Source organism: Malania oleifera, chromosome 3 (assembly GCF_029873635.1).
Source record: "Malania oleifera isolate guangnan ecotype guangnan chromosome 3, ASM2987363v1, whole genome shotgun sequence".
NCBI lineage: Eukaryota > Viridiplantae > Streptophyta > Magnoliopsida > Santalales > Ximeniaceae > Malania > Malania oleifera.
Genome location: NC_080419.1, coordinates 116750993 through 116771925, shown reverse-complemented (window position 1 = coordinate 116771925; position 20933 = coordinate 116750993). Strand labels below are relative to the sequence as shown.

Here is a 20933-nt window from a genome sequence, read left to right as displayed (position 1 = left end):
TGGGAAGTATTTATAAGATCCTTGCCAAAGTCCTTGCTACAAGGATCAAAAGAGCCATACTAGAAGACAAACCATAGATGCAGCCACCATTGCTAACGAAGTGGTGGATACTTATTGGAGGGAAAGGAAAAATGTGGTGGTGTGCAAACTTGACATGGAGAAAGCCTTTAATCACATCAACTAGAGCTTCCTTCTATATCTTCTAAAGAAAATGGGCATCGGAGAGCATAGGTGTAGATGGACGCTCATTGCATCAACACACCAAGTTTCTCAATGCTAATCAATGAGTGCCCTACTAATTTCTTTTGCTCCTCTAGAGAACTAAAACAAAGGGACCCTTTATCCCCCTTCTGGTTCATTGTGGTTACGGAGATGTTGAGCCTCATGTTGAAAAAAGCTAACAAGGAAAGGCTAATTAAAGGCCCAAGAGTTGGTAGGAATGGGAGATCCATGGAGGTACATCTCTTGTTCACGTATGACACCATCATTTGTGAGGATGACCCTCTCCACGTTCAAAATTTGAGATGCATCTTGGCAAGGTTTGAGGCGGTATCAAGTTTGAAAGTTAACCTTGGAAAAAGCTAAATCATTTTGATTTGCAGAATTGCAAATAGGCCTCTCCTTGCTAACCTTTTGGGCCGCAATATGGGAATTTTCCCCATTAATTACCTTGGGCCACCTCTTGGCGCCAAATTCAAAGATAAAGGAGTGTGGGATCTCATCATTAGAAATTCAGGGGGGGGGGGGGGGGACACCAGTATGATGGAAAAGGAATTTTTTGTCAAAAGGTGGCAGACTCACTCTCATAAAAAAGGTTCCATCTTGTTAAATGGGGCAAAGTGAAGCAACCCATTCGTTTAGGAGTCTTCGGTTTGAAGTCCCTCTACTTTTTTTTTTTTTTTTTTTAAAAAGCCCTTCTAAAGAAATGGTTATGGAGATTCTTGATAGAGGAAGATCACACCTTTGGCAAGGGATCATCACCATAAAATATGGGCTCAAACATAATGATCGGATCTCCAAGGCTAGCAAAGGACCACACAACATAAGGGTGAGGAATTTCATCAAGAAAGGTTGATATGATTTATTTTCTTATATTAGATTCCAAGTGGGGAATGAGGACAACATTCATTCTTGGCATGATGTGTGGCGTGCCCAGGAGGCCCTTAGAGTATGGAGAAAAGTGTTTTTTTGCCTATTAAACGAGCTACGGAGAGGTCTTCTAAGGTAGGGTTTGGTCATTTGGATTGGCCTTTGACTTAAAGGGTCCCTTTGGGGGGTAATCCTAGATATGCAGAATTTTGGAATCTGGTAGTGCAAAGAGTGACCAAGAGGCTTGATGGTTGGAATGGGGCCTTATTTTCCCTTGGGGATAGAGTGACCCTTATCCAGACCTATTTATTTAGTATTCTTATATTATTAGTCTGTTTTTAGGATTCCAATAGGGATTTTTATAATAAGATTGAGAAAATTATAAGAGGCCTCTAGTGGTCTGGAGTTGGGGGCTTTAGTGATCATTTAGTTAGATGGGAGAGGTTTGCAAGCCTAAATCATAGGGAGGGTTAGGACTTGGAACATTGGGGTCTAAAAACATCACCCTCTCAGCTAAATGGTTATGGCATTTTCACTTAGAATTTCATTCCCTTTGGCATTGTGTGATTAAAGTAAGTATGGGTTAGGTGCGAATGGGAGAGATACCAATGTTAGTTTGCAATGTTCATAAGAAAGACCATGGATATCTATTTCTCAGATTTATCCCTCATTTACACCTCACATTAAATTCATGGTAGGGCAGGGTTCTCGTATTTGCTTTTGGAAAGACCCATGGCTGGGGAAAGATGTTCTAGCCACATCTTTTCCTCATCCCTTTCATTTGAGCCAAGGGCAAAATAGCATGATTTCCTTCTTTGTGGTTGACTCTAATAGCACTCCGATTTCTTGGAACTTTCATTTCAAAAGATCTGTAAATGATAGAAATTTGACAAAACTTTCATCCTTGTTGTCATTATTGAACAATTGTCATCTTTCTTCAGCTAGGGATACTTGATCTTGAGCTTTTGATCATTCAAGGGTGTATTCTTGTAAATCATTTTTTGAGTTTTTGACCCATTCCAATTATTGATCCGGTTTATTCATTCATTTGAAAGGCCAAAGCTCCCCTAGAAAGTAAGGCTTTCATTTGGATGATTGTGCTTAACAAAATCAATACTAATAACCGATTACAGATCAAGAGACCCTTTGAAGGTGATGTAGGACAGTTCTAAGTAGCCCTAGTCCTACAGTTGGCCCTCTTTGTAGCACACACACAATATCACAATCTATGGGAAGAATTGAATTAACGAAGCATGAACATCACAAACATATTCTAATGATCACAAGTTGTTGAGATTTTGAAAACGTATATGATTTGGTTAAAAACCCATAGTTGATCATTTCATTCAAGTAATCAAGTTCACTTAAAAGATGTTATATTAAAAGTCTTAGATCACAAACCCTAGCATACAAATCAAATATCCCTAAGCACAGTATTAGCAAGCATGTTCGTGTTGAAAATCTAGGAAGAGTAAAAGAGGATGAACAAGGTTTTTTCAATCAAGGATTCAAGTAGAGTTTCAAGGTACTTTTAGGGACTGTTTTAGATGGTCACAAGCAAGGAATTGAAACAAGCTTACCAAAAGGTTTGGAATGTCAAACACCAAAACACACGAGTACTCGATCGCACCACGAACAAGCTTGTTGATCCTTAGGAATCTTGAGACAAGAATGAAACTTGACGAAGGTTGTGGCTGTGAGCTATGAAAGAGGAGTGGGCGTGTAGTGTTGATGATGACGTTAATGTTGTCGTGATCTCTCACCACCCAATCTCCGGGAAGACGAAACGTAGCCTCACACTACTCACTCACAAGGAGAGGAACAAAATTCACAAGTTCAAGCAAAGGCTTCCTTTTTTTAATTGATAATGCAATGATGCCTTTTTCAATACAAGTGATGGCATATTTATAGCCTTATATGCACATGACTTCTTAAAAGATTAAAAAAAATACAAAAGTAAAATAAAACATTTAAAACATAGGTAATGAGATTCCTAGGAAATAGTTTGTCACAGGAAATAGGTGCCTAGGAACTAGAATAATTATGATAGTGGAGTCTAGGAACTTAAAATGAAATAAATGCTTCTTGAAAAAAACAAGATTCTTTGACTGGCAAGTTGTCATGCTTCTTGAAAAACCAAGACTCTTTGACTTGCAAGTTGTCATCCTCTTTTCAAGCTAGCTTCCAAGAGAAGCTTCAATTGCTCCAAATAAAGTTTACATCCATTGTTGGACTTCGGGTGGTTGTCCACATGTCACAATATCCGCAAAAGATACTCAAGGTGCATGTTGATCCCCATCAGAAGGCCTGGTCTCCAAATGTTTGCATGCTCTATTATTTGACTTCTGAAATGAGCCCATCATCTACTTCAACACTGTGATTATGCTTGGAGAATTTGGTATAAATTATTTGGTGTGATGGGAGAAACTTTGGTTTGCCCGACATCATAGGAAATGTTGTCTATTCCTTTTCAGAGGAAGAAGGAAGGAGAGGACTACACTTTGGAAATGTGGTGTTTTTGCAGTGTTGTGGGGATTATGTTTGGAGCATAATGCACGGAGTTTTCAGGGAGAAAATTGAATTGGCAGTTGGTATGGGAGAAGATTCATTATTTGGCCTTTTTATGGTGTGTTGGCTTCGGTTAATTTGTGGAAGTTAGCTTTTCGGATCAGCAAGAATGGAGGAATATTTGGCTCTAATTTTTTCCAGTTTTTGTTTGATTTTTTTTTTTTTTTGTTGTTTTTTGGATTATATTTTGATGGGAGAAGTTTTTTTTCTCAACCTTCCACTTGTTATCAATGAAATCTCTTCTCCAAAATCCCTGTACTGATGAACAAAGCAAATAAAGCTGGAAATTGGGAGTGAATGAAAACAAAAAACTTAAAAGAGAGAGAGAGAGAGAGAGAGAGAGAGAACAAGTGGAAGGTTGCTGCCATACATACCAAAATAAGCAGCACCACATCAGATCTAAAATCATATGAGGTAGTGAACAAACAATGAAGTTTTCTGCCACTATCGAGACACTGCCACGAGGGCGAGAGAGAGAGAGAGTACTCTTTTTGCAGCAACCAACTGAGAGATGCTACGCAGCAAAGAGACAAGTGATGCCAGGGCAGATGGGTATTTTTGTATTAAAATATTTGTTTAGGATTAGAGGGTCAATCATCATTCCCTTAAATGGCGGAATATGATTCCACCTGAAATTTGATTCACCCCTGATTCTACAAACCAAGGGAATTAAAACCATAGGCTCAAATTTGGTTCCATTCCAGGCCTGATTCTGCAAATCAAATGAAGGGATAAGTTTAATTTCATAGTGGTTATTACAATTTTGGGCATCTCCTTTATTTTTTTATATATGTATTAAAATTTAAAGGTATCCTAGAATCCTTAAGCTTTAGATTTCTATGTTGGAGGTTTGGAGTTCAAACCTTGGAAGGGGGTGGAAGGGGATACAGAATGGGAGATGGTCTACCTCACCTTTTGAAGCTCCAGTTGGCCTCCAATGGAGTAAAAAGCTATGTAAACACTGAAGTATTTTTGCTCTATTCATTTGACATTTTCTTAGTCATTATATTTTTATTGACAAGGCAGTAAACCTTATTAACCTTCAACGGGAATGTCATTCAAGAGTAAATAATAGTGAATAAACCTCAAAAAGTAAGGCACCTATTTTTCCTGATAATTACTCTAAGCTCTATTTAGGTAAAGTATTTTATTTGAGAAAAGAAAGGAAAGATAAATAAAATGAAAATACTATTAAAATGAAAATGTATTCCAATTTCCAATATATTAAAAGTTTTAAAAAATCAAATATTAATGACGCATTAAATATAAATATTCATTGATTTGCTTCAAAATTTATTTTCTTTCTTGTTTCATTGATAACCAAATATGAAAAAGTAAGTTCCCTCTTATTCCCTTCACATTCCCTAATGTTTTCCAAGTTCAACTCAGGCCTGCAGTGCAGAAATTAGGAAAAAGCCTAGAAGTCTATAACTTAATCAAGTTAAACCATAACCATAGTTTCTTAGTCAGACATGAAATGAAAAACTAGAAATTCATTTTTCCTCTTTGTATCTGAACTTGCTCAAGTAATCGAATTCTACAATATATGAACTTCTAAACCTTCACATATTCCGGCCAAATTCCTCAAAATTTACACATTTCTATCCACATTTCACATCTATAACCAAGACTGTACTTAAAAAGTTAAAAGGCTCAGGTTTTAAATCCTTGCCCCAGAATCCTTATTTTGCACTCACGATTTGTGAAATATTTTTAAAAAGTACAGATGCAATTCCCCAGTAATTAAATTTCAATTTAACTGGGTTACTCCACGCAAATCCTTGGTCACCACGGTACCAGTCTAATCTAGCAACGAAATTAAGCTACGAACCCTTCATCAACTCCAGTTTTCTCACTTCCATCCTCAAACACAAACCAACGAAATACCAAAAGGGGAACATATAAACGCACTATTTCAAAGAGAAAGAGTACCAGTGCCGGTGCCAGTGGGATCACCGCCTTGAACGAGGAAAGACTTGATGATCCGATGAAAGATGGTGTTGTCGTAATAACCCTCGAGGCAGAGCTGCACGAAGTTCCGGACGGCCTTGGGAGCTTCCTTTGGCCAGAGCTCTATGTCGAGCGGTCCGTAAGTCGTCTGCAGAATCACCTTTCCCTTCGTCGGCGGCTCCGATACGTATATTGAAGACATTGGATTGGTGTGAACTCAGATTGTCACCCGCTCCATCGAATCGTCGCTCGAGTTTTGAGCTTTTGTCTGAACGAAGAACCGACCAACCTTTCGACGCCAGAAATTAAGAGAACCGTTCCAGAGCAGAACAACCCACAGGCCACGAGGGGGGAATTAGTGCTCGGCATAGTGTAAATACTCAAATTAGATCAAATATAATGATAGTTCTGTTGTTGATAATGCATGTGGTGATTCTTAGGAAAAATTTTGTGATGAATCATGTATTAATTTTTATGATATTATTGCATGATTCATTTATTAATGGTTATAATAATTCTTGTGATGAATCATATATTGAATTGATAAATGAAAGTATGTCTTTGTGTGAAAAATTGGAAAATATTTTATCGAAAATACATAAGCTTCTAGTTAGGATAAATAAACAAAAAATATTTTGGAAAAATGAGAATAAGGGGATAATTATACAATTAAAAGAATTAAAGGAACATCATGCTATCCTTGAGAAGAAAAAGATTAAAAAAGTCTTTAAATTCATTTGCTTGAAGAGAAAAATTGAAGACTATTCTGAAATAATTTTCAAATCACAAATGAAAGAGAACTGAAATCAATCCTTAGGAATCAAAAGAAATAATATTTTCAAAAAAGGTTCATATTATAAGTCCCGCTATCATAAAAATGCCTCATCGAGTAAAAATAGAATAAATAAGTATGATCCTTCACAGATATACAAAATTTGCTTATGTCGAAAAATGAAATGGCACTTTCAGCTCACTTGTCCATCAAGGAGTGTCAGAGGCTTAGAAAAGGAAATGATGTAGGTAATTATGGTGGCTAATCCCATAGGACAAGAGGAAGGAAAGGTTCCAATTGAAATTAAATAATTATTCTTCCTTAGAGCATATGATTAGCTATAAGGGGTTGTAATGACTAAAAGGCTTAGGAAGTGACTAGGGTTTGAAATGAAAAATCTTAGTACATGCATTCATCATACAATATTATTATCATACTAAGATTCTTAGAAGATAATTAAGCCAATATGATAATTCAAAGTTATATATATCCAATCTGAACTTAAAAGCCTGATAAAAACTTTTGTCATCTTTCTTGACATAAGCATTGTTTATCAAAATTCCATATCTATTGTGTGCTTATTAAAAGTCATCATTCTCAATCAAATTAGAGGTAGTCTGGAAGGGATTCAAATTGTTCATCGACTTATAATAATAAAATCCCTTTGAGCTTTAAATGTAAAAATTCTCTAATTTTGATCTATATAGAAGCTTTCTCCTCCATAGAAACTCTTTGCCCTTTCACAATCATATTTAGCAAAGACTCTTCCTATCCCTTGGTTCATATCCTTGCTCCAAATTGTGATCATATTTAAAGGATACTTCCAATCACCAAAGAGCTATGTTCAAGAACTATATACTCCTAAATGCTCTTTGGTAAGATGACTTAGACATATTCACTAGTACAAAATTTTTTTGAATATTGTCCTGATTTCTCCAAAATACTCTTCGGAACTCAATAGTGATTTAAATTCTTAAGAGTATTTATCCCCACTAGCTTCATAAGCTCTCAAACGTTAACATCAAATTATTTAGAGCTTCATCTCATTAGAACAAGTTAAATGGCAAAGATGATTGCCTAGGTTTAAACCTAGATGAAAAGTATAAATTTCAAAGAAACGTATGCACATGCAGTTTAAATTGTAAGCCATTTGAACTTGAGCCTCTCACACGTATTGAGATTCATAAGAAAAGAGGCAGACATTGGCTTATCACCCTAACGAATATTCATTATGACTTTTTGGTCCGATAAGCTTAAAGAATTCATCGCCAAGCTTAAACCATTGAAAATCTTAAAATTCTTGGCTAATGGCAGTTGAAAATTATGAAAAGGCATAAAATGGTTTAGTGCATAACTCAGGGGGAGCATTACTCTTTCATGACTATTTATATAAAATGTTCTCATGATTTTATCTTATATGCCCATATGCCTTCATAAGAAAAACACTGAATTCCTACTATTCATTATGTGTTAAATGATTATATTTTCTAATTGATAGTTTATCTTTTATATCATCTGTTGATGGAACTACTGAAATGCATGCTTGTATTGGAACACCAACTGCATGGCAGATGCAGTATCTTGTGGATTGCATGCTGGTAGTAGATATAGGTTCTCGTATGCCTAAACTGAATTACAAATTGCTTGTTTGAACCTATCAGGTACAAGTTTTATGGGAAAATGTCCAATTTACAAATGACATGTTGTCGAAATTTCATAAAATTTTTCCAAAAATAAAATCTTGTGCTAAAGATGATTATAATAAAATTAATGATAAAATATTTTTGAAAGGATGAGTGAAAACTCAAATAGATAATTAAACTTCATCCTTACATAATCATCATATACTTAGGGAAAGCTGAGCTCTTGTCATAGAGAGAGAGCATAAAAGACTCACATGCATCATTTCGCCTTTTGAAATATTAAGGCTCTTCTGAAAAACCTTGAACATTATATCCTGCAGTTAAAGATTCATGATCTGATATGAATTGTTCTTGGTTTGTGAGCATCATATCATGCCTTAATATCATTTTTCTGATGCATGTGTGAATTATAGGGATAATTATATTGGTTGCAAGAATCAATCAATATCCAATATAGTTATGATAAAATATTTAAGATGTGTGCTTATACTCTTGATATACTTAGTGAGATTAATCTTGATTAGTATAAGCAATTCATTTCATGTAAGCTATGAGTCAAATCAACAGGGGGGGCATCCAAAATTAAATATTCATGTTGTTATGCTCACAAATACTTTTAGCTTAGATCTGTTATGAACACTTGTGGCTTGTGCTTAAATGTGATGTTTCTATTGAAAATCATAATTTGAAATATGTTGATTAGCCACAATTGTTTGTGTCACCGTTTGATCCTTACTTTAAATTATTTGATATATTTAGAATCTGTGTGGTTGATTTTTCTGGTCATATTTTATGTGCACTTAAATGATAAATCAGAAAAATGTTGCTTGTATGATCTTTAAAGTTTCTTTTTCAGCAAGTACATCTTCAATACTTCTTGATAATATCATAAAGGGGGATATATATTTATATACATATACTTTTCTTGGCAAGAAATGATTTTCCATGAGATATATCTTGTTCTTGCTTGGGTGCTTTAATGATTCCTGACTTGTGCTATTTTGTTTTAATTTTTTTTTTTTTGTGTGTTATGAAATTAAAATATTATCTTGTTTAAGAGCATTGCATAGCTGGTTCATTCATTCTAACATAAAAATGCATGTTAACCAGTTAGACCGACTTCATACTCAAACCCATACTTGTCTTCATATGTTGTGTGCTTGGAACTCATATCTCTCACGGGTCTTATGAAGTGTTTTATTGCAAAGGTTTGTAGATATTTTTGGTCCAACAATGTTTAACATGTATTTTTAATCTTTTAATTACCAGTTATACTGTTGTGTGTGTGTGTGTGTTTTTTTTGGCATTTTTTTTTAAATCAACAATACAATTTTTTTATGCCCAAGTTTATATCAGAAATGGGGAGAATTTGTCAGAGATAAAATGCCAAAAAGGGGGAGAGTTTTTCAAAAAGGGGGGGGGGGGTTCTCTTTTGCTAAGTTTTTTTTTTTTTTTTTTTATGACCAAATTGTTTTATGCATAGCCCAACCTTTTTACTAATGCCAAAAGGAGGAGAATTTTTCTGAGCAAAATGTGAATATGTTTTTAAAAAGGGGTAAATATTTTCAAATGTGGTCGACATCTAAACTGCATGCATGTTTGTGCTTTAATGTCTAAACTAAATGCATGTAGTTGAATTGTCTTCTTTTGTGAATATGCTTGATTTATAGTGCTTATTTTTCACTTATGCATATTCTTAGGGGGAGCCTTTTAGGCTAAACCCCATTTTGCTTTGGTGCGTTTGTTATCATAAAAAATGGGGAGATTGTTGACTTTTTGAGTCCGATTCCTGGTTTTGATAATGACAAACCGCAAGTTACTTATGTGTGTATTTAGTGCTTGAGCATACTTAATATTTTAGCGCACACATAAGGAAGAAATGGAAGCCATGAGAAACATAAAGACCATATCATCCGGCGTATTCCATGACAAATCAGAGGAGCAAAAGAAGAAGGAGAAGACATTTGCTCTATATTGTAAATGCATTTTGTTTTATATTTTGGGTCTGTAATATTTTGGTATGTAATAATTGCATGTCATGCATGATATGGATTGGCAAGCTCAAAATGACCTTAGTTTGACCATAGGGATCCAAACTTGACCTAAAGGGACCCAACCTAAACTCAAAACCTTTTTCTTAAAAGCTAAAACTCATACAAAGGTTTTTAAAATAACTTAAGGTAAAAAAAAAAAAAGGGTTTGCAAAGACTTCGGTCGATCGACGTTGGATTTTTGGGCTTAATTTAAAAGCCCGATTGATCGAACCCTTCCAGTATTAATTAGCTCAGTTGACTAAGCAGACTGTAGACCAGAAAGTCAAAAGTTTAACTAAGTCTTGGTCGACTGACCCCATCATGCACAAACCGGCTCGGTCGACCGAACAAGTCAAAAGTCAACGTATTGACTTCTCTCAATTGACCATACTGAATTGAACGCATCGTCCTCAGTCGACCAAACTATTAACCTCAGACACCCTAACTACTTGGTCGACCAAACCTTGTAATTCAAATTGACCTTAGTCAACCAAATCTATATGAATGGTCAACCAACCTTTGCCTTGGTCGACCGAACCCACGAAGGGTTCAAAAACACCATGATATGGTCGACCAAACTTGTAGTTCAAATTTGTCTCGGTCGACCGAACCTTGTCCTTGGTCAACTGAACCTCTCGGGTTGATCAATTTTTTATCGCAATTAAACGAGATTATTTTTAATTAAACATCATTAATCTTTTTCCAAAATGAGCTTCATGTCCCCAACGGTTATTTTTTTACCCAAATATACCCCTTCATTACTCAAAATTAAGAGTGAGATTAAAGAGAAAATCCTCCAAAAAATACTTTTGATCCTTTTCATTCTTACACTCTCCTACACTTAATTTTTGATAAATTTATTTTGGAGAGCATTTATTTTGGACATATCTTTCATTCCAAAAGTCATTTACTCTCATTGTTATTCATTGTTTTTAATTCATCTTTTTGAGAGTAAAATCTAAAGTTTCTCCATTTAGATTCATTGATAAATATTTTTGGAGGATACTTATTTCTAGCTAGTGAATCCTACACTTTCATTGCAAGACTTCAAAAGCTCATATTTGTTTTATTGCAAAAATCTTATTGAGCTTAACTCTTGCTTTCCTTGAGTTATATTATTTGAATATCATTGTTGTGAAGATTTTTAAGGGTTTAAGATCTTTGAACATATTTATTGCATACTCTGTTTTTAAATCAAAGATCATATATATATATATATATATATATATATATATATATATTTGGGCATGAAAGCAAAACCCTAGGTTCTCCTACACTTTTATTGAAAAAAAAATAATTTTTGGGGAGAAAATTTGTATTAGGGTTTAAATCTTTGAAGTGCATTATCATACACATCATTCTCAAAGATTATATTGAGAAAATACCCACACTCATATTGAGCTTCATTCCTTATCATTTGTGAGTGCATTGATTCCATTATGCTTATTGTTGTGGTACATATCTGCTTAGTGTAAGGAGCAATTTTTATTGTACACAAATATTTGATTATTTGTTGTATTCTCGACAGGTGGTCGGAAGAGGGAGACTAGCCCTGTGAATAGTCTCGAATTGCTCAGACTTGGTTAGGTGAGCATTGAACTGGTTCAGACTCGGTTAAGAGAACTAAGTGTACCATCTTGGTAAGGTGTTATAATCGGTGTCGTTCCACTCGTTAAGTGAGCAATTAGTGGAATCCTTGAGCTGTGGCTTAAGGCAGGGACATAAGCAGTATTGGCCAAACCCCGATAACATTTCTTGTGCTTAATTTTAATTTTTGTAAATTAATTTCTGCACTTGAATGTTTATGGTTTATCATTATGTATGATTGTGAATTACTAAGCTTGCTATATATGCTTTGAATATTTGCTCAGTTAATTGCTTAATGAATTAAGTCTGTTTTTAGAAAGACCCTAAGTTGCGAAATACGACTAATATCTTGTTTAACTTAGAAGGAAGTTTCAAAATTCTAATTCACCACCCTCTTGGAAATACACAAATTTCAACAGTCATAAGAAATGCTTTATGTCATAGTCCTACGTTAGATGTATAAGTGTGAGATCTTGGAATTATAAGATTGGTTCATACTCCAAATATATGAGATGCTTTTTATAAGATAAAATCGTCATACTAGTGAGTCAAAACAAAAAGTATATACCTCACTAGGGTTGAGTTGAGACTTTTATATTTTGTATCAGGGTCATCCTAGGGTACTATCATGTGGGCATATCCCATGCAGAAATGTGAATTATTCTAACGCTAGGTTACTATTATGTGAATGGATTCTATATAAAGATATGGACATTATAATGATGACATCAAACACATCACAACCTCTAATAATCATGGAAGATGTCTTTTCTCTCTGTGTCTGCCCTAAACCCCAACCACTATGACATTAATTAATTATTTACTATGATCTTTACTTCAAGTAATAGGAAACTTGTGTCCAATATAAAAATAGTAAATTTAATTATTCATGCTCTCAAGTTTTACCTAATTCATAACAAATTTTTTTTACAAAAATTAAATTAAATTATTCAACACAAAACAAATAATTTATATATTTTAATTAAAATTACATATTTTTAATTACTAAGAGTATTTATTTCCTACAATAACAAAATTTAGTTAGCAAAATAAAATAAAAATAAAATAACAAGTACATATATACATCTTTATGAATGAGGAGGCATCACCACTCACCATTTGTAGATGGTGGTGTGAGGTGTCTCCTTCCTTGGGAAAAAAATTCAGAGACAATTCAGGGCAGATGGGAAACAGTGCGACGAGGTCAAAATGCCCCCGCAAAGTGCGTGGCTTGGACAGGGGAGAGTGCATGGATCACGGAGTTCGTTATTTTGGCAGGTAAAATTCTTCAGGGGTTCAGCTGTCATGGCATGGCATGGCATCCCTTCATGCCGACAGCTACCGCTGGTAAGGGAAAGCTTCCCACAATATACTTGTAACAACAGTGGTAGCGGTCAATTGATTATTTTGCGGTGTTTCCCGGCGGCTGCGGCGGCCGGCAGCTAGCTAGCCAAGGTGGCTGAGGCTACGAGTGCGAGTAGCCGTAAACTGGCTTCGACGCTTTCCCATTTGATGGCCGCGCCGCCGCGCTTTCCTCTGGACAACGGCGGAGCTGCCAACTTTTCTTCCCACACCACCGCCGTCGGCGTCGACAGAGACAAGAACAGCCAACACGCCGTCCGCTGGGCCATCGAACACCTGATTCTCCCCAATCATCTTCTCGCTCTGGTTCACGTCAGCGGCAGACACTTGCAACATCGTAGGTACCCTCTCTCTTTCATCATTATGCATTAATTACAATGTTCCCTCATTGTACCTATCTATCTTTGGCAGAAAGTTCAAAAGGTGAACTTTCATCTTATCAGATTGACATCTGCAATAACTTTGCCCTCTTTGCTACATATTGTCCTGCCCTCTATTTGTTCTAAAGTTTTCTCCGTTTGGGTCAATTTGATTTAATGTTATTACAAAAGAAGGACATTATCCCACCATCCAGTTAGACCAAATGCACAACATTTCAATTTGATCATATAAAATTTTGCCAATTTTGTTGGGTCAAAGTTTCTGTTCCAGGCTGTTCCTTTAATCTAGCTAACATCAAATTGTTTCATGATACTGAGTTTATTTCTAGAGAGAAGCGAAATGTGGCATGTATAGGTGTTCGTCAATGGTAGATAGAAAATGGATGTGAGCCAAATTGGAAGTTAAAATTACCTCAAATGGAGGAAAATTGAGGCCAATGCATAAAAAATGAAAAAAGGAGAGATGGAGAGTAATGAAGATTGGAGGCGCAAAATGAGTAATGAACATTGGAGGCACAAAACCTCACATTAATTATAATTTAATTATTTGGGATGATAATGTTTTGATTCGTGCTTGTTGGGAGTTTAATTTGCAGATGATGGTGCTCCCGCTGACCATGGGCATGGGCATGGCCATCAACTGCTTTCTGAGGCTGATGAGATAGCAATATTTGGACACTACCGTGGATATTGCGCTCGCAAAGGGGTTGGTGGTTTGCATGATTTTGTTGTTATATATATGAACTGCATCTGCAATGGCACTTGCTTGAAATTTATAGTAGTGAATATAATTTATTTTTAACTTATTCGTTCAGAAACTCATCAATATGATTCATCATCCCATAACATTCAAATCCCCCCTTCTAGCGTGCAATTTTGGCATTTGCACTTTCCTAAATGATTTCATGATGCATGTAGTGCGCTGCATTATTAACAACAAATGGGGAGGATCATAGTGCAAGGTAAATGAATTGCAACATGTCATGATTTTATTATGATGATATCAGATTATGGTGAAAGAGATTGTTCTTGAGGATCATGACCCTGCTAAAGCACTTTTGGACTATGTCAACAACAACTACATTTCCAATGTTGTGGTTGGTGCATCAACAAGGAATGCCCTCACAAGGTCTCTTTCTCTGTGTTTGCGTGTCTCTCCCTCTCTCACAGTAGATGCAGTGAGAGACTAAAATTTTTCTTTTGTGGTTCTGGCAGGAGGTTTAAGAACTCCGACATAGCAGCCAGTCTAAACAAATTTGCACCAGATTTCTGTGCTGTGTATGTCATTGCGAAGGGGAAAGTAATGACAGTCAAATCAGCCCAGCGCACTGCAGTTAACACGGCAACTCCACCAAGGCAGCCGTATCCAGCGTGCCTTTCCCCTCATTTTTCACCTGACCACCATTCCGAGTCGGAGGATGCAGCCAGGTACGTACTACTAAAGATACATGTGTTGTCACCAAGATCAATGAGTTTCAGGCAAAACTATGTGATTAGAGGCTTTTGTTGCTTCTCCTTTAGGGATGCTCCCATCCACTGTTCTATTGCTATCGGATGATTGCCTGCCTTTCAAGTTGCGAATTAATATTACTTTATTTGAACATCTTCTGCCTTTTGTTTCTTCTTGGGGATGAAACAGAGCACACTCTGCAAGCAGAGGCAGGAAAAGTATAGGATCTGAGAGAGTGCCTAATGAGAGGGCCAGTGAAAGCATGAAAATGCCAGTAAGAGAGAGGCCCAAGAGCACACCAACCAATTTATCGTTGGATAATGTTGATCTTACTATCCGTGGCCCAAGAAGTTCAACTAGCCGCAGTTCCTTCTCTGATGATGGTGATTTTACTGATCCACTCAATTTTGGATCACTTGATATGACTACCCATAATATGAATTTCTCTGGCACATCGGACTCTTCCAAGGACTCTTCTGGATCATTGACAGTAAGTGAAGAATAATAAAAATTGGCAGAAGTAGATTTAATGAATAGGATAGTTCACACTATCAGAAACATACTTCATTAACAATTAACCTGAGCACCTGACCCTTAAACTGCTGGTTCTTCACAGCGAGAGCTTGAAACCGAGATGAGAAGACTAAAACTTGAACTGAAGCAAACCATGGACATGTATAGCACAGCTTGCAAAGAAGCAATTTCAGCCAAGAAGCAGGTGATAATTAATACGCCATCTTAATGTTAGTAAAAATAAGATTCAACTTACAAGTGAAGCAAAATATGCTGTCTAAAAGGCATTAATTCTTTTCCTAAAACATTGAAATGCCTTGTAATAAGGGGAAAGACATTCCAATTATTTATTTATTTTTAAAATTTATGTGTAGATGGTAACAATAATTTGATCTCAATTTTTATCATAGCTCAATCATAGTATTTTGTGTTTTGAAATCCAGGCTAGAGAGCTAAGTAATTGGAAGATGGATGAAGCTCGTAGGTTTGAGGAAGCCAGGTTAGCTGAAGAGGCAGCTCTTGCCATTGCAGAGATTGAGAAGGCTAAGTGCAAGGCTGCCATTGAAGCTGCTGAGGCATCACAGAAGCTTGCTGAGATGGAAGTGCAGAGAAGAAGGTATGCAGAGTTGAAGGCGAAGCGAGAGACAGATGAGAAGAATCGGGCATTGAATGCTTTGGCACAAAATGATGTCCGCTATAGAAAATATACCATAGATGAGATTGAAGCAGCCACTGAAAATTTTGTCGATTCACTGAAAATTGGTGAAGGTGGATATGGACCTGTGTATAAAGGCAGACTTGATCACACTGAAGTTGCCATCAAAGTTCTAAGGCCTGATGCTGCACAAGGGAGAAAGCAATTCCAACAAGAGGTAAAAAACATTCAAATATCGTTTTCTTAGCCCAAAGGGGAAGCCTCCGGGGGTTGTGTTAGGGATGGAGGATGGGCTATATCCCTCGTTGTGTAGCCGAGGCCTGGTGGGTATGGACAGAAAAGTGCATCAAAATGATATTTTTAAAACAATAGATTGGCAAAGGGAATGTGGTTTTATTTATCAATAATGTTCTCTTCTCTACAACATTGTCTTTGTACAGGTAGAGGTGCTCAGTTGCATTAGACACCCCAATATGGTACTCCTCCTGGGTGCTTGCCCAGAGTATGGATGTTTGGTGTATGAATACATGAACAATGGCAGCTTGGAGGATCGACTTTTTCAAAGAGGCGGGAGCCCTCCGCTTCCATGCAAACTCCGGTTCAAAATTGCAGCTGAGATTGCAACCGCGCTTCTATTCCTTCACCAGGCAAAGCCAGAGCCCCTTGTGCACCGGGACCTTAAGCCAGCTAATATCCTCTTAGACCGCAATTATGTAAGCAAAATCAGTGATGTTGGACTGGCACGATTAGTTCCACCTTCTGTAGCCAACAGTGTCACACAATATCACATGACTTCGGCAGCAGGGACATTTTGTTACATAGATCCTGAGTATCAACAAACTGGCATGCTGGGGATTAAATCAGATATATACTCACTGGGTATAGTGCTACTCCAAATTATCACTGGCAGGCCACCGATGGCTCTCAGCCATCATGTTGAGAGGGCCATTGATAGAGGAATGTTTGCAGACATTCTGGATCCAACAGTACACGACTGGCCCATTGAAGAAACTCTCTGTTTCGCAAAATTGGCACTGAAGTGTTCTGAGCTACGGAAGAGGGACAGGCCAGATCTTGGTACAGTTATACTTCCTGAGATCAAGCGGATACGTGACCTTGGAAACGAAATTGATTCAACTCATGGGAATGGGTATATGCATTGCCAAGGTTCATATGCTCACTACTCAGCTTCACAGTTAAGGTTTTCAAATTCAAGTGAGGTTTGTCATTTACCTTTCACAAACTCAATTGATTTCAGGCACTAAATAGGGCATCTGGGTGTCTTGTGGAAATAGATTAATCCAATTTGTTTTAAGAAAATACTTGAGATGAGGCAATTGCATATTTGGTAGTATTTCCATGTAAATCAACTTGTTTTCCAACAATTGTCTAGAACACTGGAGGAAAAAGAGGAATCCAATTCACTCTTCAAACTGGTTTTTTCTTGTTCTTCCTTTTTTTTTTCCTCTCTTGGGGCACGGGTGGGTGGGGAAAGTGAGGGGGTTGTGTGATTCATTTTGTAATCAAGTAAACTAAAGAAAACCTCTCCCGCCTACTTGAGTCTGGCTACTTGAATTCTCTAAGGCTTTGATAAAAAATGGAACCATAAAATGCATTCCATTTGAAATCTTTATTTATATTTTTTCTTGTGGTCAGTTGTTCATGCTGTAGAATCTGATGCCCCAAGGAAAGTTAGCTATTGGGGATACTGTTTATGGATCTCTTCTTGTGGGCTGGGGGAAAGAGACACTTCTGTTTTTTTACCTGTTTTTTAATCAAGTAAACTAAAGATAACCCATCCCAACTACTTGGGTGTATGCATCAATAGTTTTAACCTTTTTTCTTTTTAATAAATAAGAGCTATGCATTACTCATTACAAAAATGTATTGTTGTAGAAAAAAATTTATTTCTCGTGTTGTTTGCAAGCTTGATAATCAGGTCTTGAGAAGAACTAGCGATGGGGGAACTGATCGAGGATCTACATCAGAAGAAAGTAGCAGCAGTTGATGTCCAAGACCAGACAATGGGGTTGAAGAACCAATACAGTTGCAGCAGTTGAAGTTAAAGGCCAGTTAGGTGATGGGGTTGAAGAACCAAATTTGAAAAATTGCAATTAAAGAACTGAAAAGATGGTGTCTAAGCCAAATGAAGAAAAAAAGCTGTATTTTTAGGTCATGTTAAGTTTGGCATTTTTGTTCCACCAGATGATAAGATAAAGAGAAATGCATGTCTTCAGGATTCATTTGGTGTGGAAAAATTGTAAATTCTGAAAACAATGTTGTGATTATAAGGCCCCCCATGTTTCTTGCCTGCTGCATAAAAAATTTTGGCGCCATGTTTTAACAATTGTACACTTTTCCTGCTGAATAGAAACTTCCTCTGCTTAGGTACCACTTTCTAGTTTCAAGGAAACAAGCTGCTGGGACCAATTTTTTCTGTTTCACATAACCTGCAAATATTCAAATCCTTTAATATGCAGCCTCATCTCTCATCACCCTATTCTTGATCTTGTTTTCTCGATAACTAACAGCATCATCTTTTATTTTTGTTTATTTTATGTTTTTTCTTTTTTTTTGCTGAAGCATCATAGCATAAATTTAAATGTCAAAGCTAGATATCACGTTATCACAAAAATCAGTGCCTTTTTGTCCAACATGAGTATTTGCAGATTCTTTCGAATGTGCATTTTGTGCAATAAATAATGTAAAAGGCCTCATGATATTGTTCTCATAAAACTCCAATGAAGTTCCTTTAAAAATTAGGAAAATTAGTTTTCAAGTAACCATATATAATAGCTTGAACAAAGAGCTGCATTTGTTGATTTGTGTTTCTTTGACTCTAAAGTTGGGTGTATATAATGATTCAATTTACTCCTTAATATGTAGACCACAAACATTTAAAAGTGGCGCATGGACATGATTGCTAGTTTTAAATGAAGCTTAAGTGGATGATATGTTATGCAAAAAATACCAGGTGTCACGGGTCGAATATTTCACACCTTTGTGAAAGGACCGTGCGGTGCTAGTTAAAGCCCTCTTGTTTAACTAGCCAACCTAATGTTTACCACAATTTACCAACAAAACACTTTTATTATCATTCAAACAAATGTAAGCAGAAGCAACTTATGAAAGCAGTGACACTAAAGCAGTTGATATTGAAGTAATATAATTCATTATCAACACCTCTGTTAACAATATGTGTCTAGCGTAGGAGGTAAGTAGGTTAAACATGTTGACAGTAGCTAATAAGTTTTACAAGTTGATGAACACTCACCCTCCCTTTTTCCTCATCACTTTCCAATGCCCGCTCCGCAGTGGAAGCTTGTAAGGCATTAGTAAAATAGAGATTATCACACTTCCATTCTACACATAATTTGAGAAGATGATGACAATAATAATACCACTAGAAGGATCTAATTGACTGGATGGTCAAGTTAATCAAGTTTGCTTACCGAAAAGAGAATAATTAATCATCTTGTTAAAGTAAATGAGCCCTTTCAAGATAGAGCAGCTAACAAACAAAACTTCGTATCTGTAATGTCCTCTTCATGGGACTTTCATTATTCAAGCAGGAAACATCTAGGAACCTAGAGGACATTTTCGGTAGGTTAGAAAAAGTGGATTCAGAAGCCCTTCTTCAGAAGAAAAGCATATGCGAAGGATAAAAGGATGAAGTGTAAAACTGCAAATAGAGGATTTGTGATGCCTACAAAGGTAGAGTATGTTCAGAGAAAGGCATAAGAAAAAGAAACAGGCACTGCTAGAGGCACGTGGCTTAGGATTCCCCCCCTCCCTAGAGATGAAATGCATACAATGGTACATTCTGCAAACTACACAGAGATAAATAAGTAATTAACTAATTATAACTACTCTTCAAGGTCTTGTTCCACTCACGTGCTCTCGCAACTTTTTTTTTTCCAGTCATCATAGGCTTAGAACTCCCTGACATTGGCTGCGATTCAAAATTACGGCTAGAACTTAGAAATTGGATTATTATGATTTTTTTGCGTTGTTGGGGCTCAAAATCAATGGGGGAGACCGAAAGATTTTTGGGTTCCTAGTGGCCAATGTTGTGCAGACGGTCCATCTGCACGTGTATCAATCACCACCGAAAGAGCAAAGTCATATGTTCCAATTAATCTTCTTTCATTCAAACTAGCAGCAGCTTATAAAATATAGTAGGCAAAATTTTTTAAGAGAAAGAAGATCAATTTGTGTGTGATGTGTCTCTTTATTCAATAGTTACACGGGCACACACACACACACTCACACACAGAGTATCTCTATTCTGCAGCCCCACAAATTAAAATGGTTTAAACTCCAACCCTTATGACAAAGGAGAAAGGACAAAAGGACAAAATCGGCAACCAAACTAATGGTCCTATTTTACAGCAAACAACATACTCTTAACTTTATTTCGTAAAAGAAGCATCTAAGCTTTTGAAAAGGACCATACAAACTCCAAAGAGGGTAAAGGCATCTATGCTTCAGGCTTGGGTTCTAGCTCAGTCTTTATGAAGTAACAAAGCTGATAAGAATCACAGGTTCACAGGTTTATGAGTGTTCCACCAAGGCCAAAACATAACAGAACTTCTGAGTTTATGTAAGCTTGTGCCACTGAAAATGCAGATGGGTGTAGGCAATATTCTGCCTCTGCCATCCATGAGAAGTAGCTGGTTTGCTTTTCTCCTGAAGCTGGGAATCATGGGGCCGATGATCATGTGTTCTATAGTGACAGCTGAGGATCAAATGGGAGTCCCCGACTCGGGTTCGCTATGTATCAGTGATTGCGCCAAATGTCCTGTCATTTGTTCACCACCTCCTCCACCACTCAACTCCCTGCGCCGGCCGCCACCATCTCCTGTTCATTATTCTCCACCTCAATCCTACAGTTCACATGTTCATTCACCACCACCGCCACCACTACCACC

At 36.8% G+C, this 20933-nt stretch overlaps 2 protein-coding genes across 4 annotated transcripts in view; one reads left to right on the top strand and one right to left on the bottom strand.

The window, feature by feature from the left end:
* LOC131151811 (peptidyl-prolyl cis-trans isomerase CYP57) overlaps positions 1–6017 on the bottom strand; it is a 34136-nt gene extending 28119 nt beyond the window's left edge. The window contains exon 1 of the mRNA XM_058103232.1: positions 5590–6017. Within this exon, the coding sequence (XP_057959215.1) occupies positions 5590–5809 (220 nt within the window). The 5' untranslated portion in view covers positions 5810–6017. The remainder of the gene's footprint in view (positions 1–5589) is intronic.
* Positions 6018–12753: 6736 nt separating this feature from the next.
* Positions 12754–18349, top strand: LOC131152215 (U-box domain-containing protein 35). 3 transcript variants are annotated; one of them, XM_058103947.1, is made up of 9 exons: positions 12754–13341; positions 13981–14090; positions 14392–14513; positions 14600–14812; positions 15024–15324; positions 15451–15552; positions 15791–16219; positions 16443–17222; positions 17942–18349. In XM_058103947.1, exons 1-9 carry the CDS (start codon positions 13155–13157, stop codon positions 18008–18010), a joined length of 2313 nt encoding a protein of 770 aa, XP_057959930.1. In that variant the 5' UTR covers positions 12754–13154; the 3' UTR covers positions 18011–18349. The 3 variants fall into 3 exon arrangements, with proteins under 3 accessions (XP_057959930.1, XP_057959929.1, XP_057959931.1); XM_058103946.1 differs by having other exon boundaries at positions 12759–13341; positions 17930–18349; XM_058103948.1 differs by having other exon boundaries at positions 13210–13345; positions 17930–18349.
* Positions 18350–20933: the final 2584 nt, after the last annotated feature.

What these genes read in the sequence shown, in the direction of transcription:
- LOC131152215 (XM_058103946.1), top strand. Translation starts at nt 13,155, where the DNA reads ATGGCCGCGCCGCCGCGCTTTCCTCTGGACAACGGCGGAGCTGCCAAC. An exon ending in GAAAGCAATTCCAACAAGAG is followed by an intron (nt 16,220 to 16,442) that starts GTAAAAAACATT and finishes GTCTTTGTACAG; the next exon opens with GTAGAGGTGCTCAGTTGCAT. An exon ending in GGTTTTCAAATTCAAGTGAG is followed by an intron (nt 17,223 to 17,929) that starts GTTTGTCATTTA and finishes GTTGTTTGCAAG; the next exon opens with CTTGATAATCAGGTCTTGAG.